The 25,212-nt window shown below is 55.0% G+C and overlaps 2 protein-coding genes across 17 annotated transcripts in view; one reads left to right on the top strand and one right to left on the bottom strand.

The window, feature by feature from the left end:
• The first annotated feature begins 3,684 nt into the window (after positions 1–3,684).
• On the top strand, positions 3,685–6,715 carry Inafm2 (InaF motif containing 2). Its single transcript, XM_013078372.3, has one exon. It carries the CDS (start codon positions 4,069–4,071, stop codon positions 4,540–4,542), a length of 474 nt encoding a protein of 157 aa, XP_012933826.1. The 5' UTR covers positions 3,685–4,068; the 3' UTR covers positions 4,543–6,715.
• A 3,084-nt stretch (positions 6,716–9,799) lies between these two features.
• Ccdc9b (coiled-coil domain containing 9B) overlaps positions 9,800–25,212 on the bottom strand; it is a 27,285-nt gene continuing 11,872 nt past the window's right edge. Inside the window, exons 2-13 of one of the 16 annotated variants that reach the window (XR_015449787.1) lie at positions 19,126–19,239; positions 18,727–18,834; positions 17,983–18,138; positions 17,772–17,897; positions 16,924–17,126; positions 16,592–16,650; positions 15,987–16,040; positions 15,825–15,915; positions 15,261–15,303; positions 13,592–15,177; positions 13,105–13,241; positions 9,800–10,290 (exon numbers count right to left, since the gene is read on the bottom strand). Coding sequence is in view for 5 of the 16 variants with exons in the window: in XM_087207510.1 (XP_087063636.1) it covers positions 14,635–15,177; positions 15,261–15,303; positions 15,825–15,915; positions 15,987–16,040; positions 16,592–16,650; positions 16,924–17,126; positions 17,772–17,897; positions 17,983–18,138; positions 18,727–18,834; positions 19,126–19,239; positions 20,514–20,525 (1,509 nt within the window). In the remaining 11 variants the exon portion in view is untranslated. The other 15 variants (XR_015449788.1, XR_015449790.1, XR_015449793.1 and 12 more) reach the window with 15 other exon arrangements.

The following is a 25,212-nucleotide window of genomic DNA, read 5'->3' as shown; positions in this document are numbered from 1 at the left end:
GTGACACTAGACCTAGTTCTCTGAGATTTTGAACATTTCTTCCACCTTCTGCCATGGTGGTTCTGGAATTTCCAGTCACTCTGTCTTCCAGGGTCCTTATCAGGGTATCTGCAATAAAGTCTCCATAACTCAGGAGGATGTTCAGCTCCCCACTCCTCTCCCCCTACACCTTTGCCTATATATCTGCTCCTGGCTCTGCCAGTACGCAATGACTACCTCTCCAGTTCCTTCAGGAAATAGCCTTCTTCCTTCCGGGCAGGACCTGCATATCTCCAGCAGGGCTTTGTGCAACTTGGCTCTATTGTTCTTATAGATTCAGAGAAAAAGGCAGCTTCCTTTGGCTCCTGAGGGCAATTCCCACGAACAGGTGTGGCTGTGAACAAGGAGTAGCCAAGACTCCCACAGCTGGTGGAATGTGTCCCCATTCTGAAAGTGACCTGGGAGTACCCCATGCACCCACTGCAAAGTTCAGCTGCACCTGTGAGCCAGAACAGAGCGGGGATCAAGAACCTAATGTCCTAGGGTAGGGGATTTAGCTCAGTGGTGCTGCCCCTGCCTTGTAAGCACAAGGTCCAGAGTTCAGGTACCGAGGTGGGGGGAACCCTAATGCCCTAGAGTCAGAAAGACTTAGGTTTGAATTCTATGAAACCTCAAGTAAATTCCTTAACCTTTTTGAATCAGTTTCTGCTACACAATGAGGATCAGTAGTAATTACCTGATACGTTGCTGTGAGACAATGAGACAAGAACGCAGGTCTTGGTAGAGTGCCTAGCATATACTAAGGGCATGGTTCTTGCTCCTGTTACAAGTGGTCAGAACTTTCCAAAGCCTGAAAGGGCTGTCACAGGAAGCAGACTTTAGGGAACAGGGAAAGGGGACGTTACTAGGACCTCTGCAGTAAGTCCTAGTCTCCTTCAAGCCACGGCAGCACAAGGCGAATTACAGGAAAGTAGAAAAATGAGACTGAGAAGAAGCTGAGCTTTGGTTCTGAGCAGTGCTGCTCTGGGCGGCAAAGACGAAAGCCCCCAGCTTAAGGTACCTTTCGCTCGGTACGTCAGGAGAAACAAATGTAACAAATGACTTGCAGAGAGTTCAGTACATCCGCGTAACAAAGATGTAACAATACAAGAACAATGAGGAACTGAGTAGATGAAGATTTTGTTCCTCCCAGGATGTCTTCAGCTGGTGTAATCTTGTCCTGGAGAATCACAGCATCACCGGATCACTGAGGTCTCAGTTATGACCGGAGGCCAAAATGGAATTATGTCTCGGAATTCCATAGCTGGGCTGTAGGCAGGAGAATTAGGCTAACCGAATGATTTTACCCTAAAATTATGCAGCATTGCTCCCGACAGCAGACAACAAAGTTAACCATCATAAACAGTCATTTAGCTGAAGATCCATGGGGATGTTGTGGAGAAGCCACTAAGGTTGGTGGGAGTATTCACAAGGGATGGCCTTTCAAGCCCGTTGTGTCCGTAAACTGCCTTGCTTCTGATTCCTGGCTACCCTTAGTGGGGAGAAGCAATTAGAGAAGCATATTCACGTTCAGACCACTAGGGGGCCATTTAGTAGCCTGCAACAGGAATACACTAATGGTTTCTTAATGGCTCAGGCACCAGGGAGATCAGGCTCAATTATATCTGAAAGCATTTTGAGTTCCAGGGGTAAAAGACACTATGTAAATCCAGATAATAAATAGGGCTTATTGATGACAGGTTAAAGAATCTGGCACTGTTTAGTTTGGAGAAGAATAGGGCAAGAAGAATTGCATAAGAGCTCCAACCATATTATTCTTTAGTTTAGAAAAGAGTGACGTGCTGTTTTCCCATTCTGCTGGGAACCAGGCAAGAAAAAAGTAGTTTAATTCACAAGAGAAATACAGAGAAGCATTTCAGAAAAGGAATCAAAGGAAGCTTTATATTGTCCTTGCCTGGAATCTTTAAGAATAATTCACCTTGCAATAGTTGTGTGATTGGTCCTGCCAGGAAGACCAGAGAACAGGGGAGAGAAGAGAGTACAACTTCCAGAGATGATTCAGAGATTTTAACTTAGAAAGTTTCATTTGACAGGCTGCCTTCTATACCAGCTCTTGCTGATGTACAAGCAGGCTGGGGAAAGAGTCAGTCATTTTCCCCCCTATCAGCCCTTGGAAGGCAATAAACAGTCCAAACTCCCAACCTCCTTGAAATTTCTCAGAAAGTGGAAAGGCAGGCTTTTCCTTGAAATAGCATCCAGCTGTCCTTTGTAGTGGCAGAGCCACACCTGAGCCTCCAGCTGACTGGGACTGAAGGGCCAGGTTAGAGGCCTTTGGTCGCAGCAGCCCACAGGCATACTGCTCTGGTAGCCACTCCACTTTTGTTTGTAGTGCAGCAGGGCGGTAGTGTTGGTGCAGGACTTCCTGAGGGAGGGGACATCTGGGAGTCAAAAGTTCCTGGAGGAGAAGGGATAAGAGGAAGGGTAGAGGAGGTCACTCACCACAAGATCAGAGCCAGGTCGGGCTCATATTTGCAGGGTCCCACAGACGCCCCGTCAGGACCACAGTCCTACACACACACACACACACACACACACACTCACTCACATTCACTCACACAGGCACTGGATCCATCCCTGTTTCCACAGACACCAGGCAATCCACACAGACCGTTCTGAGAACACAGGAAGTAGGATTCAAGGCGGAGGGAACTAGAAATTCTGGAAAGCTTTATAGATAGGGATTGGGGAGGAGAGAAGGAAAGGGAAAGAAAAGGGTGGGAGGAAGCGGGATGCATCTGGAAGCCGGCTACCTAGAGTCCTAACACAGAGAGAGGGGTTGTCAGCACCCAGGGGTCTAACAAGAGAGCGCAAAGCCAACAGCCTGGACCCTGGCCTGGAGCCAGGGAGGACAACCCTCGAGTGGGAAGGGGACGAGGAAAAGCAGGACGACTGCCCGGGCCCTGGGGCGGGCAGAAAGGATCAAGGAGCGAAAACTCGGAAACCGCACTCCATCAGTTCCATGCAGCCCCTTTGATCCAAATCAAGGCCAAACCTGGGAGTAGGAAGAACAAAATGCGAGCCTTAGAACCCGCTGTGAACTTCGCCTGAAGAACAGCCTGCACCTGTGGGGCTCCAAGACAACTGGGGATTTGGAAGATGCCAGGGAGTCCCTAAATCCAGCCTACCCACCCCCACAGAAGAAGGGGAGCAGCTGTGTGTGACCTCAGTGTGCGCTCCAGGCACCTCAAATACCACCCGGACCCGAGCCAGGGGTGTGAAGGGGCCTACGGCGGGGCGCGAACCGAGGACACAAGCGTGGTGTCACCCTCACTTCGGGGCTGGTTGGTAAACAGGCCTGGGGGCCGAAGCCTGGGCTGCGATTCCATCTGTCACTCGGGAGTCTGGGGCGGGGTGGGGCGGTGCCAGAGTTGACAGCTCCACGCCTCCTGCCCCTCCCTCTCCCCTGGGTTCTGCACTCCGCCCAATACAGCGCCGTTCCCCTTTTAAAGAAGCGCCCCGGACTGCTGCCTTCGCCACGAAAGCTCGTGCGGGGACGCGGCGACGTGGCCCCTTTAAGAGCAGCCTCCCTTAACTCTCTCTTAACTGGGCGTCGCGGTGGGGCTTCCCGCGCGGCGCTTCCGGACTCGACGTCGCCCTTTTAAGAGGCGGCCCCCAGCGGCGCCCGCCCCGCCCCCGTGGCCAGCGCGCGCGTCGGGGGAGCCGGGCTGCTGCGGCTCGAGCGCGCGGTCCGCGCGGCCACTGGAGACCGGGCGGCCGGTGGCCGGGCAGGCGGCGGCGACAGCGGATGGGGACGCGGAGCCGGGCGGCTGTGGCAGCTGTGGCGGCGGCGCGGAAGCAGCTGACGGGCCGGCGGCGGCGGCGGCGCTGGCGGCGGTGACTAGCCCAGGCCCCGGCGGCAGCTCAGCGACGCGGTGGCGGGCGGCGGACGGGCGGCGTGAGGAGCGGCGGCGGAGCGCGAAGCCGCGGGGAACCGAGGGCGCCGGGCCGCCCCCTGCCCAGTCGTCGCAGGCCGCCAGGCCCCCTCCAGCCGGGGCCGTGGAGCACCGGGGCAAAGGCCGGGGCCCCCCCATGAAGGAGCGCGACGTGGGCCCGGCCGAGCGGGGCAAGCCGGCCACCTACACCGGGGACAAGAAGGCGAAGATGGCGGCCAAGACCAACAAGAAGTGGGTCCGGCTCGCCACCGTGTTCGCCTACGTGCTCTCCGTGTCGCTGGCCGCCATCGTGCTGGCGGTCTACTACAGCCTCATCTGGCAGCCGGTGGGCGCCGGGACCTCGGCGGGAGCTGCGGGCCCGCCTTCCGGCGGCTCCAACGCCACCGGCCCGTCCGGGACTTCGGGGGCAGCGGCCACGGGGCCCAACGCCACCTGGTCGTCCCGCCGCGAGGCCCCGCGCGACGAGCCCCCGCTGCAGGCGACGCGGCCGGAGCCCCCGGAGCCCCCCGCGGACAGCCCCCTGGCGTGGCCGCTCGAGGGCCCGCTGGGCCCGGACGAGGAGGAGGAGGAGGAGGAGGAGGAGGAGCTGGCCGCGCCCGGGAGTCACTGAGTCCTCGCACGGGGGGCGGCGGGGAACTGTCGTCTCCAAGCCCGGAGGTGGCGGGAGTGACCCCTCCGGAGTGAACGCCTCCCCAGACACACACCCCTAGATCGCCAGCTCACCCCGACACAGTGGCCCGCAGCCCGATCTTCAGGGACCACGATTCGCCGGGGACTGGGGTTTGGTCTTCCCAGGACCTTGCTGTGCCAGGGCCCTGAGCCATGAGAGGGATGGGTTGTGGGGGTCCTAGCACCGAACCCTTCTATGCCGCTAGCTGTGGTGTTTCCCATATGCAGGGGTGACTGGGACTTTCCCCCCAGGACTCAGGGGAAGATGGAGCTGTAGGGACTCTTTTTTAATAAGCTGAAGCTCTCAAAAGGAAGAGAGCACCAAAAGTAGTGGAGCTCAGGTACGTCAACCTAGTTGCAGTGGCCAGAAATGCATTTAATTTATAGATCCCTGTATATAGTTGTTGAGATATGCACTATCAGCTATAATCACAGAACTCTATGTATCCTCCCACACCCTGGGTAGCTACTGACTGATGGGGTCTAGCCAGGGCTATTTGCTGGCCTCTAAAGTGTACCTAGCTGGAAAGGCACAAACATGGCTTTTTTCATCACCCACTCTTTCCCCATCCCCTCCTATTTCAGAAAGACAGGTTTATGGCATTCTTACACAAGAGTATAATCATTCTCAGACTGCTGACGTGACAGTAGAAGTAGAAACAGTTCAGGGAGGGTGGGGAATGTACTGATCCCCTCTTCCCACCCCTCATGCCCCAACCAAAGTGGCTTCCTGTTGTAGCCCTGAGTGTCTGGATATGGGCCAAGGACGATGGAAGGGAAAGAGCAGTGCCGCTGTGCTTCAATACTTGGCCTTCCTCTCGAAGAATTCTTTTAGGAAGGGCAAGCTTTTGTAAGTAGAGTGGCAAGTGTTTTATCTTTTCTGTCTTGCTCCTCAGGGTCTTGTCAGGTTCCAGATCTTAATTTATTTCTTGCTTCTCAAGATCTTGTCACCTTTCCCTTCCTTCTTTCCTGAGCTCATAGTCACTCAGCTGCCCTGCTATTGGGGTGAAATCTGTTGTGAAGCGAGCTTTGTGTGCTCCAGGTTTGAGTTGTACTACAGAATCAGAAAGGCCGGCACGTTGGCTTCAAACTCAGGATTGTGATTACTTACTGTTCTTAAGGATTGTGCTCTGATAGCCAGTTAAGAAACCAGCCATGGGAATGGTGAAATGGTTTGTCTTTTATCTTTGCTGATAAGCCTCCCTTAAATGCAGCCTGTAATTGTATAGAAGAGGTGAAAAACATCAAGGGAAATGACATACATACATCTTTGGGGCAGCGAGAATTATACTTCCTCAATTTGGGTTGCATTTCCTTCTGCCACTTGCTTTTAGGCAATTGAGTGTGGGTAGTGACAAGATATCAAACCCTTTAGTGTTTCCTTTTTGGGAAATGAGGCACTTAAAAAAAAAATAAAAGGAAAACGGATGCACCTGAGTCCTGAAACAGTTTGTCTTTCCAGTTTTCTGGCCTGCATTCTAGTTAGCTCTGGTCCAAGTTTACAGGACAACAGCCTTGCTTTAAGCCATGTCCTGTTGTGGCCAAGAACATAGCAACTGAGCTGTGACAGCCTACAGCAGGCTGATAACACCCTGAGGTCCATGGACTTCTTGGACATTTCTTAGACCAGGACTTCAGTCATCAGGAAGCCCATGAGGCCTTTTTAACTTTTTGGTGAGAGACTAAAGGAAGAAACAAAATGCTACTTTATAACTTCGATAATAGCTTGTAATTTATATTTAATGTGTGAATTTTTAGTCCTATATTTTAATAATTTGTAAATTGATCTCTCATTCCAAGAATCCTTTGGACTTGCAGGAGAACATCTGGGAGTCCAGTCCCCCATCCCTCCCTGATCCCTGCTTTCTTGACTGTTTAAATCTACTTTGGGATTGGATCAAAGAGCCCAGGGAGCCCACTCATGGGTCCAGCTGGCCTCCTGACTCTAAAGCCTTCACTGGAGTTGGAACATTTGCTCCAGCCCTAGCTGTGAACATGACCAGAGACGTTATTTATAATTCAGCCATTCAAGATATACCTGTACTCAAAAAGTTCTGTATATTTTTTAAAAGTTTTATTTTTCAGGTGAACAAAAATACATTCTAAGAACTCTGCCTAAGCCTGTGTAAGTTGATCATTTCTCTTACTGGCTTTGTGGGGAATGAGTAGAGGTGCTCTGAGATCTGGTGGATGGGTGGTAATGAATAGGTTTAGGAGGAAAAAGCAATTGCCCTGCTATTCTCAATGCCCAATGGCTCAACTAAACTGATTAGTGAAGGGTGGTAGAATCTGTCTCAGTCAGGGAGCAGTCATGAGCTTGGAAAAAAGCAATGATACCTAGCTCAGCCACCTTTTTCCATCCTTGAAAAGGCTGAAAAAACTTTTGCTTTACAAGACTGGGCAGATGCCTGGCTGGCAAAGCTAAAGGGCCAGTGTGCATGAATGTCAAACTCTGTCACAAACATTAGTGTGCTGAGCGCTGCAGGCATCGCTCTTCTCATTTTTTTTTCCCTCAGTACTGGGGATTGAACTCAGGATCTTGTGCTTTCGAGGCAGGTTTGGCACCACTGAGCTAAATCCCTGGCCCTCTTCTTACTTTTAAATCCTTTATCCCTAGATAAGTCAGGAAGTGCAGCCAACTGCTTGGTCAAAGCTTTGTCTACCACAGAACTAAGAAGATGAGAGGTGTAGGTTGCTTCAAAGGTGAAGGATTTTTCTCCCTTTAAAGCAAAAAAAAAAGGCATGGTTGAAGAGCATAAATATAAGGGATTAGTTATGCTGCAAAATGCGTGGTAAGCAATTGAGCTGTGCTCATTATTAGACAATGCCGCCCAGTACAAATCCGGAGTGAGAAGCCAGGGTTGGTGGGGCCCCCTGAGGCCTGCACTTCACCAGAGCTGTTGGGGGGTAGCCACTGTGCTTTTACATTACCTTGTAGTCTGCAGGGGAGGCACGGAAAAAGTCCGCCCTTCCTTTGTTTCCCTCCAGCCTACACAATGGCTTTCTGTGAAAGGGCTTGGTAAGGCAGAGCAGAGGGGAGTGAAAGTTTCCAGGCTCTCTGAGTCAGCCCCTCCTTTCTGCAGAGGGTGACATGTGGCTTTTGGGGCAGAACACACTTCACATTTTGGGCACAGACAGCAGTAGGTTCAGCAGGAGCCTGCTGGCTGATGAGAAGGCCAGGTTGGGAGCAGTGGTCAGAACGGCTTTCTCTGCAAGCATTAGAAATGAGCCGCCAAATGGCCCATGTCAGGTTTTAAGCTAGGAGAGAGGCCTGTGTGGAGGGCGGGCGTTGCTTTCTTTCTGCTCCTTTGCACCTGAACTACAGACTGTTTCTAGGTGTTTGCTTACTTTAGAAGTTCCTGTAAACATTTCTTCCCTAGCAGCCTGAATTCAGAAGAAGAGAGAATCCCTTTGTCAAAGTGAAGTTTTAGAAGGTAATGGGGTCAGGGAGCCCTTTGAACTGCACTTCTGGGGCTATCTTTTCTGTCCTTTCTCAGTGCTCAGGTGCGAAGTGTTTCTCTGAAATATTTCTCTTCCTGACAGTTGTAGATTGCTACATGGTATGAGACCACAGTTTTCTAGCTTTTCTGTCTACTTTGTTTTTCAGATTTCACTGGGGAATTCTAAGATAGTGTGTTCTTTAGTTGAGTATTTATATCCTATTTTGAAATGCTGAGTACAGAGCATCTCCTTGTTCTAACCTGTTTCTTTAAGGAGAACTGAAAGGTCGGTCCCGAGCTTTAGGGCTACCACAGCCATTTAAAAGGGTCACAATTAGCCTTCCTTTCCTGTCTGCAGAGAATGGAGATATTTCTGGAATTATAATTCAGTAACAAAACAGTCACAGCTCTACTTTTTTTTTCTTTTTGCCCCCCTCGGCGGAGGAAGGGGCTGCAGTAGCTCTGCCATTTCTTATGATCCATGCTCAGTGCCTGGCACAGAGCAGTAGGTGCTCAGTTTGCTGATCGCCTGGTTAATTGTGCTGTTGGTAGAATTGGCCCTGCTGTTGTGGTGTCCCTGTCATAATCCACTTGTTTCCCTGAAACCCTGCCCCATAATCTGGTACAAAAAGACCCTACAAATTGTAGCCTCACTAACTCCTCTAGCCTCAGCTTCTGTATTTCTGAGAGGAGAGGCTCACATTGGGTATGCCTGTACTTTCCAGGAGCTAGAAGTCCACAGCTATATTCCCTGCAGTGCTTAATAGACATGACACAGGCTGTATGACCCTTATTGTTTCCTCTGTCCCGGCCCTAATGTGGAGCTACAAAAATAGCTGTTCTTTTGGCAGTTTTTGGTCACATATGTTTCACTTGCTGACATAGCCTGTGGTTTTGAGCTGCCAGAAAGCCTGGGTTATGCTTTTTCTTCCCTCTAGTAGCTAATTAAACAAAAAAAGCTTCTCTGCCACACACCCAGACTCCACCAGGCCCTCCATCCTTGGTCAGAAACAGTGCTGTCTCCCAGTGGTCCACCATCAGCCACCTGTCAGTGAGGGACACCCTGACCCGGACAGTCTCCCAGTGTGCCATTCAGTTCCAGAAACACTGACTAAGCCACCAGGAAAGGACCAGAAAATGACCAACAATCCTTGCCCTTTATACTCATGTTCACAAGAGTCTTCAACTGCTCTGTTTTCTTAATTCCAGTAATGTTTTTACAATAGCTTTTCAGTTAAAGAGGAATAAGAATTTAACTCATATCCTTAAGAATATTTACCATTCAAACTATTCACTGCCGGCAGTATGCCAAGTGAGCCTCCGAAGTCCCAAAACAAACTGCCCAAACAACAGCAATTGTATTCATTACCAGTGATTTCCATTTAAATACTTCTCTGCTCGCTCAGTGTTCACGGTCACTCTGAAGGTCTCCTGCACTTGGATACCAGAGGCCACCTGAGCTCTCTCCACTCCCTGCTTTTACCTGGGCAGTGTCAAGTCACAGCAGCCTGTCCTGGAGCTATGGACAGCTCATGACATCACTAGGACCTGTTGAGGAGGCAGTGCATCCTCAGAAAGGACCCCTGAACTGGAAGGTTGAACACCAGGGATCTCAACAGTGGCATTGATTAAGGCCCCGCTCCTCTCCCTTTTCTAACAACCAGGGAGACTGACTGCATGAGAAAAAATGGAGGTAACCGTGTGAAGGGCCTTGAGAACTTGGGAATAAAGCACAGTGTATACGTGTGAAACAATATATTTTCTTTTTTTTTTTTTTTTGGTACCGGGGATCGAACTCGGGACCTTGCGCTTGTGAGGCAGGTGGCAGAACCACTGAGCTAAATCCCCAGCCCAAAACTATATTTTCAAGGGCATGTCTGTACCTTTGGGAAAGAACAATGCATGGAAAGAAAGGCGAAGGGGCAGGTAGTAAGCATGACACCAGCACCTAGGCCAACAGCATAGCCTCACCTGGAAATTTGATAGAACTGTGTCACCATAGGCCCAATCCCAGACCAGCTGAAGGAAAAACTCAGGAAGTAGAACCCAGCCTTCTATTTTAATCAGTTTTCCAGGTGATTTGGATGCACACTGAATTTGGGGAACCACTGACCCAGGCTTTCCTCTGATTTTGTGATGTAGGATTAGGATACTTCTGTTTGGATAGCTGGTTATCAAGGTGACTTATGATCCTTTTGCTTCCTTGAAGCCAGCTGCCCTGCTGGGAGAAGAGCCTGTGTCCCCCGAGTCTGTAAGAAAAGGAAAAACGCCTACATTGTTCATTACTTTTGACAGTGGCAGGAGAACTTGCCCTGGAGAGCTTGTTAAGGGAGGCAGGCCTGAGAGCTCCCCCCTCCTTTCCCTCAAAGGTACTGATGTGTCTGCCGCACCTCCTGTCCTAGGGCCTGCAGCTTCTCGAGCCAGTCCTTAAAAGGAGCAGTGGGTGCCACATTTGTTCTCTCTGGTGCCAGGTCTGCGCTATTTCATCTCCCCGGCGTCAAGTGGATGCCGAGTGAGTGGTGACGTGGCCCCAGCAGGCTTGCTGAGACAAAACAGCCTTTCTGCCAGCTCCACTCTTGCCCAGCCCTGAGCACTCCCCCTGCAGAGATGTCACGGGCACCCTGTCAGCCCCTCCTCATCAGCCCTAATAACCCCAGCTCAGAACAAGATGTTGGTGGGGTCTGTGGACATTGATAAATGGCCCAAGAAACAAGTGAAATATGTCTTCAATTTTTCTCTTCCATTGACTCCTTCCTCCTCAATTTAATGTACCAAAGAAGTATGGCCATATGGAGATTTTTGCCATTTCCTTGGGGGTGGGAGGATATGGCCATCTTTTCCTGTTATTCCTGTGCTTCAGGCCAGAGTTGATTGGTGGTCAGTCCTTCCAAACTTGTGTCTTGTTAGATTAGCTGGGCATCCCCTGCTTCCAAGGATCCCCAGTTAGCTGCCCCTTAACCATAAGAAGATATGGAAATGATGCTTCTTCCGGTGGCAAAATTTAACCCTAGGAAGCACAGAGCAAACTCCACAAAGGGGTTGGTTTCTGGGAGAAATGATAAAGCAACAGAAACTGTGCTATGAATTTGAGATTGTTCCAGATATAAATAGAAGAAAAGAGTAACCATTGTGAGCTTGAGAGCCAGTGTGCAGAATTAAGGGGAAGTGATAGAGCCAGTGGGTGAGCACAAAGGAGGTCCCTGAAAAAGCAGGGACACTTGGTGAGCTGTTTGCTCCACTGGAACACCCAGGGGGCATAAAAGAAGCGAACTGTCCCTAGAAGGTTAGATAACCCTACAAACCATCTCTCCTTCCCTAGAGAGCACACTGACCACCAGTGAAGATGAGGGTGAAAGAGAGTGACAAGGAGGTGACAGAAAGCAAAGTAGACAGAGATCACACCAAATAGCCACTTTGTTTATTCAACAGGTATTCACCAAGCCCCTGCTGTGTGCCAGGGAGACCACACTACAGTGTCTACGGTATGCCAGGTATATTTTTGCAAACTCTTTTCATTTTCTCAACAATCCTTCAAGGTCACTTTGCAGATAAGGAGACTGAGGCTTTAGAAGTTAAAATAGCCCGGAGTCACTCAGCTGACAGATGGCAGGCTAAAGTTCAGATTCAGTCTGTTAGATGCCAAGGCCAGTGCTCATTCCACTCTACCATGCTGCCTGTCATCAAAACACGTGACTTTCTTGTGTCTGGTCTACTCGGTTTTCTTTCTGCCAAGTGAGATGGGCCTGGGACAGAGAGGCCTCTCTGCCTTTTTAGCCCTCCTGTCTCAAGGCTTCAGGTAAAGCTGTTCTTTTCCTGCTGGCTCTCTCCTACTCCCGTGCGACCTTCTTGCTCAACTCCTCTGGTCTTATGTCTAGGTTCCTGATAGCCATGGTTAATGAAGTCCCTTGAAGAGTGGTCTTGTCTGTCATTAGGCAAGGGCATCTGAGAGGAAGGCTCGAAGCCAGGAAGAGATACTGCCAGCTTGCCATGATCCCAAGGTCTATGGAGGGTGCCTAGCTGTATTTCCTCTTCCATAGCTGGCTTCATCTTAGAGCAGCAAGGGCAGCCACCATAGCTGTTTTTTCCCTTATTTTGGAGAAGAGCTCTCCTTTCCCAGGAAAAGCTCAGGGTTATTTCCCTGCTCTACCATCTTGTCTTCCTGCGATGAAGACATCCTGTGCTATTCTCCCTTCTCCCCACTGCAGGAACCCTTTCTCCTAACAGTCTTCTGGATGCTCCCTCATGAAGGGAAGCTCCCTGTCCTCCAAGCCTTTCTACCCAAATTTCCCTCCTGCTTTGGTCCCTTCCCAAGGGCTGAACCAGGGCTCTGCCCAATTTCTCTATCTTCCATGGTCAAATGGGCCATAACTTACACCCTTTAATGAAGGTACAACTGTACAGCTGGCACCTGGGGGTCTATGGGATACAGCTGTGAACTTTAGAATTCAAATTCTCTCCTTTTTTTGTTTTTGATGTGCTACTGGGATCAAATCCAGGGCCTCTCTCATGCTAAGCATGTGCTCCACCACAGACTACACTGGGGACTACATCCCCAGTTCAGAATTCAGATATTTTATTGAAATCATTTTCAGAGACATCTGAACTCAAGGGCCTTCCCTGAACCTCCTCTGGCCCTCAGCCCTGTCCTTTGGGAGTTGTGAGCTCCAGGACCTGTGCCATACTACAAAGCTATAAACTTGTGACTAGAAGACAAGAGGAAAGCTTGAGCTAGGCGTCTTTGCTCTGGTCTAGATGTCTCCCGGGTGCATAAAGATGTTTCCAAGCCTTCCCCAGCTTCTGCTGACCTCACACCCACCGCTTTTACCCACTGGCCACCTAACATCCCTGACCAGCTTCTTGGTGCACTGCACGGAGTTGGCACCACCCCTCACTGATCCCTGGAGATTTTCCCAGGAACCTCTGCTTTGACTCCGCTCTGAAATCAAGATACTTTGTTGCTCCAGGCAGGGGTAACCCTTCCCTGCTCCTACATAGCCAGCAACCTGCCCTTTAGAATCTGCCTTCTCTCCCAGCCCTCCACGAATTTTCATCCGGACCCTTACTGTTCAAAAGGTGGAATCTAGGAACCAGCAGGAGCAGCAGGCCTCACTTGCAGGCCCTCTCCAGAACCTGCTTGACTCTTCACAGAAAGGGTGAGAAGGGTTCTCCATCTGGTCTGCTGAAGAGATAGATCCCTTTCCTGAGTAGAGGATGGGGGAGGAGCCAAGAGCCAGGGAGGAAGAATGAGCTGCCACCCCACAGTTCTGACCCCATAGGTAACGGTAGTGACATCCGGAGGATGATCTGGATTCTCCCTAGAGCCTCAGAGGGCCTGTGAGGTCCACCAGCCTCTCAGGAAGACCCACACAGAGAGGAGGGGAGCAGAAGGGGCCACATGCTGAGGTCCAGGCAAAGGCTTGGGTGCAGAGGGCATGGGTCACATAAAACAAGAGCCTCTGTCTCCACCAAGCAGAGATGGCTGTTTCCCCTCCGGCTCCTACCACTGTCCTGCCCCCAGTGCTTTCAGGCGTCTATAGCCAAGAACAGCACCTGCTGTTCAGCCTAGAGCTGCCGATGACTGGGTTTCTTCCCTCCCTCTTGCTGGCAAAGCCACCATCGCCCACCGGCTGGATTACTGGTAGAGGGTGCTCAGGAAATGTTGAATTGAAAGGAAGCCACAGCTTGTGCAGAGTCTGGATAATTCACCAGGCATGGGCCTTGGGGGAGAGGGAGGAAATGGAGACTAAGTAGGAGAGACAAGACCTGATGTCCTACTTAGCTGGAGTCACTGTCCGTCTGGCTCTTGAGTCTCCGTCTCTGATTCCTTCCTTCGGCATGGCCTTGGTGCAGGAGGTAGGGGAGGAGAGGGCAGGAAATTACCCTTGTCTCCCTCCGGGTGCACATGATGTCTGATCCGGTGTCGGGGAGAGGGGTGCCTGCTGGTGAGCGCTCCCACCCTGCTGTGGGTTCAGGAGGTGTCCCCTCCCCAGGCTGCCCTGTTTCAGAGAGGAGGCCTTTCTAAACACCTTTCTTTTCGCACTGTCTACTCTTCTATTCTGCTCCCAGCCCAGTCTCTGCCAACTGGACCTCAGGGTCCTCTTTAGGAGAAGCAGGAGGCTGACAGGTGATGGCTGAGATCCTCCGGGCTTGGCCATCCTGGGAGTCTGGGACTGTGAGTGACCTGGGAGAGGGGCAGGGCATGAAAAGGACCTGGGCTTGGGCTTACCATGCCAGCTGAGCAGAAGCCCTAGAGATGATGGGTAGCCAGGAAGACCAGGTGCTGGGGGTTACCAAGCCCTGCTCTGTCACCATGGTAGAAAAGGCTCATGACCTGGGGAGCGGTGGGCACAGGTCAGGGAACCACCCTTGGATACCTGGTCCCAGCATAGGAATATGCCAGGGGCCCGAGCCTGCCTAGGAAGACCCACATGTGCTCAGGGACGCGAAGGTGAGGTGCAGGGTTAAGGAGGCGGCCCTGTTGACGGGTTTGCCACACTACTCAGCCAGGCTAGCACAAGCCACCAGCAACCAGACTTCTGACTGAGTTTCTGCTTCTTCTCCCCAGCCCAGCTGCTGGCTCCTGGGAGCCATGCTCAGCATCTTCCCGAAGGGCCAGGACCCCCTGTCCTGCTCCTCACACCCGTGCCTCTCACTCTTTGGCTGGTTCCTCTGGGGCCCCTGCTGGTAGGAGTCAAGCTCTGCTGGGCTCCAGCCTTGGCAGCCCTGTCCTCTCTGGGCTCTAAGGCCCCTGCTCCTTTTTTTGGTCCAGAGAAAGTCTGGACTTCTGGCCTGGACTGGTGGTCATTACACCCCAGGGGCTGTTGCTGAGAGCCACCTGGCAGGGACACTGGGCTCTCCTGGGCCCCAGGCCCTGGGCTGAGCACACATGCACTCTCTCCAGGCCTGGGGCTGCTGGGTCCTCCTAGAGAGAGGTCAAGTGGAGCCAGGTCAGTATTTTGGGGAGAGCCAGGGGCCGAGTTGGCTGTCGAGGCTCCCAACTCCCCTTTTGGCCCCTCTGGGGAGGCTGGGGCTGGGCCGCTTGCCAGGCTCCCCTCCAGTCGGCCCAGCTCCGTGTCACTCTGCTTCTGCGCATGCTCCTCCTCTGCCATGGAAGGCTTTCTGGTGCTCTGGCTTCCCTGAAACCAGAGAATAGCCCAGCTAGCTGGTGAGTTCAGGCCTCAGGTCCCCAGCCTGCCCCAGCCTCCGCCCTAAAACCCACCTCCTGACTCTGCAGCTCCTCCTCCTCTTCCTTCGCTTCCCACCTGCAGAACACAGAACATGAAGGCCCACTTTGCATCACTCCCCACCCCATAGCTGATGGCAGAAGAAGCTAAGGCCTAAGGGTCTCAGAGCAGCGTCAGAACCAGAGTGAAGCTCCAGGATGCTTCTCTGCCAGCCTGACCTTGTTCCCCAAATCCAACCATCTCTTCTGAATGCCGCCCACCTTGGCTCCATCCTGGGTCCTCAGCTGCTGTTTATGGTCAAGCCTGCTGCACCTGACCTCCACAGGGACTCTAGGCATGTCTCTGCCTGCACTGCCTGGGAAAGGAGCACCTCACCGCCCAGGGGAAGGGAGCTGCTGTAATTACAAGGCCTCCCTGGGCACCAGGCTCTGTGCCTGCCGCCTCTGTTGGCCTCTCCTGGCATCTCATTAACCTGTGCCAGGCAGCAGCCAGCCAGAAGGTGTGGACCCTGGGGATAGAGCAGGCATCTGTACCAGGGCCGTGCGGGAGAGCAGGATGCCTAGGTTCCTGCTTTGATTTTGTCCCCTGCCACCTGTTACCTTCGGGCCCTGCCAGTCAGCCTCTCTTTCCCCCAGGGTTTGCCGCTTGTGGCTGGCAAAACTGAAGGTCTGCCAGGCTGTTCACCTCGACCTGCAAGACAGGGTCCACCATCAAGGAGAAGAGGGTGTAGCAGTTGACGGGACCCTGCTCCTCCAACTCACCTTTCCCAACAGGGGAAAACAGTGGGGGCTGTACCTTCCGCTGGGCCCTGAGACCTAACAGGGGACAAAAGAAATGGGGGAAAGGTGTGGTAAGAGAAGATCCAGAGCAGAAACACCCATTCTTCTGGCACCAGGAAGTTACCAGTCCTGATACACTTGTGGGTTTTCTGCCTCCCCAAAAGAGCTCTGGCCTGGAGACCTATGCTTTGTTTGCCAGAACATGGCTGGGTGACATGGACCAGCCACCCACACAGCCCCCTGCTTTCTTATATGCAGAATGAGAGGGCCAGAAATCCACAGGGTTGTTCCTGCAGCGGGCCGGGGCCATGCAGCCTTTAACCTGATGGGGAATATCTCCTGGGAAGACCCAGGGCTGGCTTGCTGCGGTCTGCTGGGGCCAGAACCTGGCAAGGGTTGTGGACTCAGAGGATGGGGGGAAGGTGTGACAGTGCAGGAAAGGAAGGGAAGGAAGATGTCTTCCCGGGGTTCCTTTTAGCTCTGAAAAGAAGCAGGAAATCAAGAGACAGAGAGAAAAAAAAAAAAGACAGAAAGAGGGTGGAGGTGAAAGAACTCAAGGTACAGGGGTGAGGTGGATGTGGGCTCACCCTTTCTGCTGCCCACCCTGGCCGGACCCTTGTCCCGGGCCACGCCGCTGTCCTGTAGCCTGTGTGGACAGAGAGGGGAGTCAGGTGCGGGTTGCAGGGTGCAGAGAGGTTACAGCAGGCTCCACACTGACACTGCCTCCCCAGCCCCAGAGCTAAGGGCAGCAGGGAGACAGCGGGCCCAAGAAAGGGGGGACCCCTGCTCAAATAGAGCCCTGAGCCTGGCCTGACCCAAAGGGCTCAGGAAGGTCCCTGCCCTCTAAGCAGGACCCACACTCAGCTCTACCAGTCCCACGCGCAGGTCGGCCCAGCAACCTCTCAGCCCTGCCACCCACATGGGCTTGGCCTTGTCCAGGTCCCACGGGCGGCGCCAGTCACCCTGTGCATCTCTGTGTCGTGCGAGGCGGGCCAGGTCAATCTGCACCCGCTCCTGCTTCCACTGGGCATAGTCCCAGCCCAGCGTCTCTGGGGCCTGCCCCACTGGCTGCCGGGGCGCTGGGCCTGGGACAGTGCCTGGACTCCGGGGCTCCCAAGCACCCTGCAAGAAGAAGACACTCAACACCATGGGGACAAAGGCAGGACAGGGACTGGAGACTCAGAGGTCCTCCTTCCTAACCCTTCCACTCCTGTGGTTTCCAGGTCCCCATCTGAAAATGCAATCTGGTCCCTCTCTAAGTGTCTCTCTGCTTGCCATGGGCAGCTGTGTCACTCACTAACTGTGTGTTTGGGGCGAGTAACTTGATACCTCTCTGGGTATCATTTCCTCGTCTGTAGATTGAGGCTAACAACAACACCGACACGACACGCCCACGCCGAGCTGCTGCTGGGGTGTTTAGGACCGCCTCGGGTGGGAAAGCCACCCAGAGCTGAGAGCGACAGCAAGGGCTAGGGGCTGCTGCCACCTAGAGGTCACAGCTGGCACAAGGCCAGTCCCCTACACCCCCGCCCCTGCCACCAGGTGGGCCGGGAGGGTAGGGGGCCAATCACGTCTCTGGCTTAAACTGTCCCTAACAGCAAGGCCCACCCAAAGTGGAGCCTGGCAAGGAAAGGAAGGAGGGCAGGAATTCTCACAGAGGATGCCTCCGTCCTGTCCCTGCACATGAGGATCATAGCTCAGTCAGCTTCTCTGCCTCCGGAAACGAGGACTGGCACATTCACGTCCCCACCTTTCTGGAAGATGTACCTTCCGCACAGAATCCGAGCTGACAGCCGTCTGCGAGGGGGAGCTCCGGCCCCAGCCCCCTCCAGGTAACCCACCTGGCCCCTGGCTCGGTGCTCTAGTGGACTTCTCACTCACGATCCGTTTAGCCTGGGGAGGGTGACGATGGGCTTCGTGACAGAGCCTGGGGAGAAGGGACTGCCCACCGGGACCTGGATGCCCCACCCCTGCTCACCTTGGCTTTGTTTTCCATGGTCACGGCCAATTCCACTCGCTCCCCCAAGCAGAAAGTGCCCCTATGGTCCTCTGCATCCTCACCCTCGACCATCTCATTGGGCACTCCAGGCCCAGGAGGGCTCCTCACCCAGTTCCTGCTGACAACTCGCTTCTCCTACCATGCAAGACACCCATTCATTTCCTCAGGCTGCATGGCCGTGCTGGACAGACCTGGGTTCGGTCCCTCTGGGTGGATCCCCAGACCTGGGTTCCAGTCTAGACCCTCCCTGGGATGCCCTCAGGGAAGCTGGCAGTTCACATGCCAATGGTATTAGGTAATCCAGAGCCCAGGGCCTCTTGGGGCCCAAGATGCTACAGTGGCCTGTCGTCTTGAGCTGGGAACTCTGGGGTGCCCAGACAGTGGGGCTTTGTCTCAGACTCTGCTCCTGGCCTTCGGCCCTGGCTTCTCTGTCCCCCACTTTCTGCAGAGTTTTTAGTCCTGGGGTCGGGAGTTAGGAGCAGCCTATGCCTTAGGGCATAGGTACAAGGCTCCCAGGCTGGAAAAGGGTATGAGGAGGCTTCTATTCAGTGACCTTTCAGCTGTGTCCCTTTGAGGGGACAATAATGGCTGTGCTATGTGAGGCTGGGACTTCCAGGTGCACCCCAGAGCAGAGAATGAGAAGAGACAGGAGCAGTTGTCCTCCCTGGGCACGAGCTGGGCCTCCACCCTGACACCCTGCCCTGTCTCCAGGGTGAGGCTTACACCGGGAACCTGGCTGATGGTGACGGTGAGGCTGTCTGGTAGGAGGAGCCCTGGTGTGGTCACAGCCATGCCCCCCTGTTCCGCCTGCCGACGGTCTTCCTGGATCTCCTGTGGGAGGGCCTGGGGTCAGCACTGGCCACGGCCCGCTAGACACACAGACATAGACACTGACAGGCCCACACAGTGAGACCCCAGTGGGAGACCCCAAGGGCAAGTCCCCAAGACCCTGGGCAAACCTCTGGTCGGGGGGTGGTCAAGCCCACCCCAAACCTGGCCCCAGTCCCAGAGATGAGTTCCAGAGCCTACAGGGAGAGCCTGCCTGCCATGCAGGGAGGCATCTTCAAGTCAGCCAGGGCATCAGCCAGGTCAGCCCACACCTCACGGAGCCCAGCCACTCACCTGGTACCTGCGAAGTAAGGCCTGGTTCTTCTTTCGCAGGGCAATTATCCTGCGATCCAGCTCTGCATCCTTCTCCTGCTGCCTGCTCATCGGGGACTCAGCTCTATGGGGCCCCTACAGAGGGCAGGAACCCCAAGCTCCTGACTGCTACCCGCTTCCTAGTTCCCCAGCTTTCCCACCCGGGCTTATTCTTGCCTCCCAAGGAACTGGCCCCAGGCACGCAGGAAGGTTACATGAGAGGGAAAGGAGTTCCTTGGGAGATGGCCCGTAGAAGTCCTCTGGCCCGTCACCCGTAAGCCTATCTGCCAGTCTCTGTCGCCCACCCCTGGGGGGTTCAGGTCAGGGCCCACGACCCAGGCCACCGCTCCAACAGCAGGCTGCCCCTCCCCCAGCTCTCCAGGGAGCCCCACTGTGAGCAGAGCCTGGAATGGAGTTATAAATGGCTCTGGCAGCAGAACCTGCCCTGACTGGGAAGCTGCCAGGGGATTCGGGAGGTCAAGGGGGAGCTGTTCAGCTCCCAAATCCAGGACCACAGAAAAGAGAGGCTTCAGCTTGGTCTTGGGCTCTCAGGCCTAGACCCGGCTGCACGGCCTGTGTCCAACCTGCAGGAAAGGGCCAGCCCTTCAGGCCAAGCCGCCAGTGGCGGATGGCAGGAAAAGCAGCTCTGTCACACGGGGAGCCGCCCTAGGCAGGACGGGTCTCAGCATGAAGCTCCGGCCCTCTGTCTGGCTGCAGGGCCTCTGCCGTGCCAGCGTCCCTCTGACCCTCCATCTGCCTCCTCACAGACTTCATCTTCCCAGGCCCAGTGGTGCCCAGCTGCTCCCGGACTGTGACTACCCCTATCTCAGCCCTCTCCCAGCCCCAAGAAGCCCCCCGCCAAGGCGAGGTGCCACTCACAGCTGGGTACATGGCAACAGCGGGCACGGAGAGAGTTCCAGAGCAGCCCCAGGGGAGCCAGAGCAGGAGGGAAGCCGGAGCCGCCGGAGCCGGGCCTCTCCCTGCCGGCTTCGCTGCTCAGCACACGAGATCATGTTGTGATTACAAAAGACTCCTCTGGGCTCCCAGCCAGGAACGCTGAGCCACCACCCCCACCCTTCCACTCCCAGAGGGCAGGACCAGGGCACCGGCACCGGCAGCCAGCCGGTCGTGCCCAGCACCTCTCCCGGCCCTGTCCCAGCACCGTCCCAGCACCCTCCAGGACTTCTGTTGAGCCCACACAGGAGGCAGGACCTCTGCCTGGGCCTGGCTGCCAGAGGCAGGCCTCTATCCCTCCCACCGGGCCCTGAGATCTGAGGCCTCCACTTGGGTTGGCCTCCCTCTCCAGCCTTGGTTTAAGGCATTCAAGGCTTCAAGAAGCTCACCTCCAGCTACCACACACTACCTCATACCTGAAATACCATGTTAGTCCGGCCAACACAGCCACTCCTGGGAGGGGCCCTGTCGTCTGGTTTCTGACCCTGGGCATGAGGCCTCCCTCCAGGGCCCTTAGCATCAGCTCAGAGCACTGACAGCCATCCTCCCTTGGGCTCCTCACGCCAGGCCCTTCCTGGTTTTGCTCTTTCCTTCTGGCCTCTGACCCAGGGGAAGGACACAGCCCTTCTCAGGAAAGCTTCTCCCAAATCATCCTTGCACAGCTGAGGGTGGTGCCCTTGCCCTGCCCAGCCAGTCCCATCCTGGAGCCTGTGGAACCAAAGGCTTGGGGTACCAGGGAGCGTGGTGCACTCTCCATTAGGAGAACCTGGGGTTGGCTCCAGTAGTTACAAGGCCCTGACTTCCAGGCCCTGATCCGTTAGGACCCTGGCATGCTCTACATTCCTGCCTGACCGGGCCTAGTTTCCCTGTCCCCTCTTTCTGCAGCAGAAAGCCTCTCTGCTTCTCTGTCTTCCCAAACCAGCCCAGGTAGCCAGAGGCAGAATCTCTGCTCCCCTTTTTCCTCCCCATCCTCCCCCTGCTCCCCCCCACTCCACCACACTTAGCCCTTTCCCTCCCCAGGACTTCACCCGGCCCCACACCCCATCTCTGCAGCGCCAGAGTTCCCATCCTGCTTGCAAATGCCACTGCGCTCTCTCCTCCTTTCCTGCCGGATGTTCCCACTGAGTCACACGCAATCTCCTCTCCCAGAAACAGTGACGCGCCCAGGCTTCTCATCCTGGGCCCCACACACACGTTCTCTCTCTCTCTCTCTCTCTCTCTCTCTCTCTCTCTCTCTCTCTCTCTCTCTCTCACACACACACACACACACACACACACACACACACAAGCGCACGCTTCTTCTCCCACCCTCTCAGCATCCTGCCCCACACAGGCTGCTGACTTTCACCCTCAGAAACCTCAGAAGTCTCCAGGAGCCTCCAGCTCCCCATCACCTGCCCCCTGCTGCTACTGGAATGGGGAGGACCCCAGAGTCTGGCCTGGGAGGGAAACTAGTGTCCACCACTCCTTTTGGAACTCAGGCCCCAGGTCCAGTCCAGGGAGGAGAGATGTAGACAGAGGAGGCTGCTGGGAAGAGGCAAGGTTTTTGTCCCTTCGGTCCCATTCCCAGCCAGGGTGGGGACAAGGGAGCAGCAGGTGCCTGCAGAAAGCCGTGCATCCCGCAGGGAAGAGAGCCAGCTCTTCTAGAAGTGCCTGCCTGCCTGCCTGCCAGGAGAGAGGCCCCTGACCTAGAGGCAAAGGCTTTCTGGTCCATCAGGCTGGAGGCCCACGCGCCCAGGACAGGCCCACAGTCAGACAGGGGCCCGCAGTGGCTAGCTGCACGTCCCAGGTGTTACTCATACGATACACTATGCCTCTGAGCAGCCCCCGCATCTGCCGCCTTCTGCAGAACCTGCAGTTTGCCTGTCTGCCCCACCGTTGGGCAGAGGCTTCTGAAGGCAGGGATCAGGGACCTCAGGATCCCCAGGCTCTGGCACAGTGAGCCACGTAGGCTGCGGAGCCTCTCCATCAGGGAGTGCAGAAGGGATCTGGAACCCACGTTATCCAGAGCACTGCTGTGGGAATCCTGCTCGCACCCTGTGATTGCCTTTCTTCCCCGCTACCTCAGCATGCACCAAGCCTGCACCCTGTGACTGCCTTTCTTCCCCGCTACCTCAGCATGCACCAAGCCTCGAGAGAGCTGGCGCCTGACAAAGGCCTCTAAGAGTGCATTCCTCCTACCCTGGGTAAAAATCGGCAGGAAGCAGAGGGAGGCAGAGAGAGGGACCGGGGGATGCTCCCAAGAGACTGCAGTGCTGTTACTGCGTGCAACCACCAGAGGGCAGCAGCGTTACAGAGTCTGGTAGATGTCTCTTCTACCCTTTTCCCTTCTAGCACCTCCCAAATTTAGGTCACCCTCACCTTCCAACTCCATTAGACTGGAGAAGACTTATTTAGTTGATGAGGAAACAGGCCCAGAGAGGTGGCATCTTCTCCCTGGGAGGCACAGCCTGTGTGTGTTACAAATGAGACTAGAAGCCAGGACACCCAGCTCCCTGCCACTGCCATGCAGACTTCACTCTGGGCCCTCCTCTCCCAGGCTGGGGCTGGGCCCCTTGTCCCAGCATCTCAAGGCAGGGGTGTGGGTCAGGCTGTTCCCTGGCCGGTCCCCACCCTCCCAGGCCACCTGGCAGCTCAGGCAACAGCCCCACCCTAGGGTGGAGGTATCTGGACCTCATTCGTGGTGTTCAGAACAGATCTGGAACCAAGCTTGAGGACAATGTGGATTCAAATAAGCTTCTCTCTGAGCAGCAAAGGGAAAGGAGAAAGCTCGAAAAGGCCCAGGTTCCCCGGGGCCAGGCAGAGGCTCTGACCGGGGCCAGTGACCCTCAGACCTCAGTGTGACCAAGCCCTGCTTGCTCCTCAGCCTTGTTCTAGAAGGAAGCAGAAGGGTGGGAGGTGGGCTCTAGACCCTTCGCTCCTTACTGGTCCTGGTCTTCAATTCTCTAATTGTCCTCTCTGAGAGAGGTGCACACACCTCCCCCAACCCCCACCCGAGTCCCTTGGCGATAACATGGGTAACATTTATACCTGGAACTAAAAAAAGATGGCCAGTGCTGGTGCATGCCTGTAATCCCAGAACTCAGGAGGCTGAGGGAGAAGGATCATGAGTTTGGGGCCAACCTGGGCTACACAAGGCCTTGCCTCCAGAACAAAGTGTGGCCCAGATTAAGGCTTTCAACAGTTGTTTTTTGTTTTTGTTTTTGTGTTTGCCTCAGGTAACTTCATGGTAGCCACTTCCTGATCATCCTCTGAGGGGCCCTCAAGATGGGGGGAGCAGGTTGAGCACATTAGAGACTTCTGGGTTACAGGGCCCATCCGTCCCTTGGTGAGGCACAGCTCAGCACGCTCTCTGTGCCTCCCTTCATGTGTCCTGGCAAATCCTATGGGCCAGGTATCCGAGGCAGCCCTGTCTGCTCCCTTCCCTGTGCCCTGTCCTTTCTGGCTCTCCTAGAAGTAGTCCTGTGCTTCACCTGCCTCTGGCTTCACCGAGCTGTCCCAGGCCCACGTCCCAGTGGCCAAGTGTTAGAGGTCACTGGTGCCATTTGCCAGGTCTAGGTGGGTGGGTGCTGAGGAAGAAGGTGGGCAAGGCTGGCTGCATGACTACCTGCTGCCACCCCCGACAAGACAAGCAAGAGGGTGGCTTATGCACAGGCTCCTTTCCTACATACCCTCTCCCGCCCCATGCCCTGCCGTGAATATTCTTTCTTTCTTTTTTTTTTCTCAACAGAGTCTTGCTTATGTACTTCAGGCTGGCTTGAACTCACTATGTAGCCCACTTACTTGTAGGCTACTCACTTATGGGGTTGACCTGGAACTTGCAGTGACCTTTCTGCCTTAGCTTCCTGAGGGCTGCACCACCAAGCCTCACAAGATTCTTAATTCTATGATGAGAAGTCTGTCAGGCCAGGCCTGGCCTTGAGTGAGGAAATCTCAGAGTACACGAGATGGGGCTGGTCAAGCTGCCAGGATGAAGTCTGGGCCCCGCCCTCCACACCAGAGCAGGGTGGCATCTGTGGCCGGGAGGCAGGCCTGCTGGGACCCACTCCATTGTGTCCTCTCTAGCCTGGCCCAGGAAGGGGAGGACCACCGAGTGTGGGAGCAAGCCCCTGGGGTCTCCATGCTTAGGCCTCTATTCTCCAGGTGGGTGCAAAGAGGCCTCCTCACAGTGCTTGCCCAGAGCTCTGACCCTGACCCCAGCGCAGAGCCACCCCAAGCAGAGAGTGAGTACTGCCCCGTCAGGACTTGTCCTCGAGTGCCATTAGCAAGCCTGCTTCGTGCCTTGTGGCTGCGTGAGAGAGCTGAGGGGGAAGAGGTGGGGAAGCGATGGTGGCTTGACCCGCAAGGGACACCAGGTCCAGAGGTACAGGCATGACTAGGGAGTCACTGGAGACAGACTGAGGGGTAAAGAGGCAGGCACGGGATGATCAGCCGGGGGCTGACGGAGGTTCAGAAGCTGAAGCCAGAAGGGTTCCACTGGGTTGGTTGCGGGGACGGATACTGGAGGAGTCTCCTGGCCAGGCAGGCAATGGTGGTCAAGGGGAGGAGTGAGCAGGAAACCTTCAGGGGCCTCAGAGCCTCAGCATGGCTGCACGGGGGCAGAGCCACAGGAGAAGTAAGGCTTTGGCCTGGGGGCCTCCATGGAAGCAGGGGGCAGTAGAGCTGGCCTGCATGTCCCCGGGGCTCTCCTGCCTCTGGGCCTCGAGGAAGGGAGGCATCAAGTCAGGCTGGGGCTGGAAGGCCAGCTAGGATGGTCAGACTCCACCTCCTCACCTAGGCTTGTCCAGGAGGGCAAGGTCTGGCGCAGTTTTGAGGGGTGAGAAGGAAGGAGACCCACCAGCGGGCTGCGGATGTGTGAGAGGGTGGAGCAGAGTGGGGTCAGGGTGGCTACGGTTGGGAGCTTTCCCCCGACCTGGAGGGTCTAGGCAAGAGAAAGTGCACGCCAAACACCAGGGTGGCCATGGGATGCAGGAGGCAGCCTGAGGGTAGGGAGGGAAGTAGAGTGACTCATCGCCCTCGTGGGTATGGACTGTCCCCATGTCAGCACTGACAGGCCAGCCCTGGGAGTCCCTCTTGGTCCTGGGGACAGAGGGTGTTCTGGGAGGCTGAGGAGCG

This window comes from Heterocephalus glaber, unplaced genomic scaffold (genome assembly GCF_053883595.1).
Source record: "Heterocephalus glaber isolate CG9 unplaced genomic scaffold, H.glaber_assembly_v1.0 deba00000809, whole genome shotgun sequence".
In the NCBI taxonomy this organism is placed as follows: domain Eukaryota; kingdom Metazoa; phylum Chordata; class Mammalia; order Rodentia; family Bathyergidae; genus Heterocephalus; species Heterocephalus glaber.
Note: the sequence above shows the minus strand (reverse complement) of the source record. Positions and strands in the feature narration are given on the sequence as shown.

What these genes read in the sequence shown, in the direction of transcription:
- Inafm2 (XM_013078372.3), top strand. Translation starts at nt 4,069, where the DNA reads ATGAAGGAGCGCGACGTGGGCCCGGCCGAGCGGGGCAAGCCGGCCACC.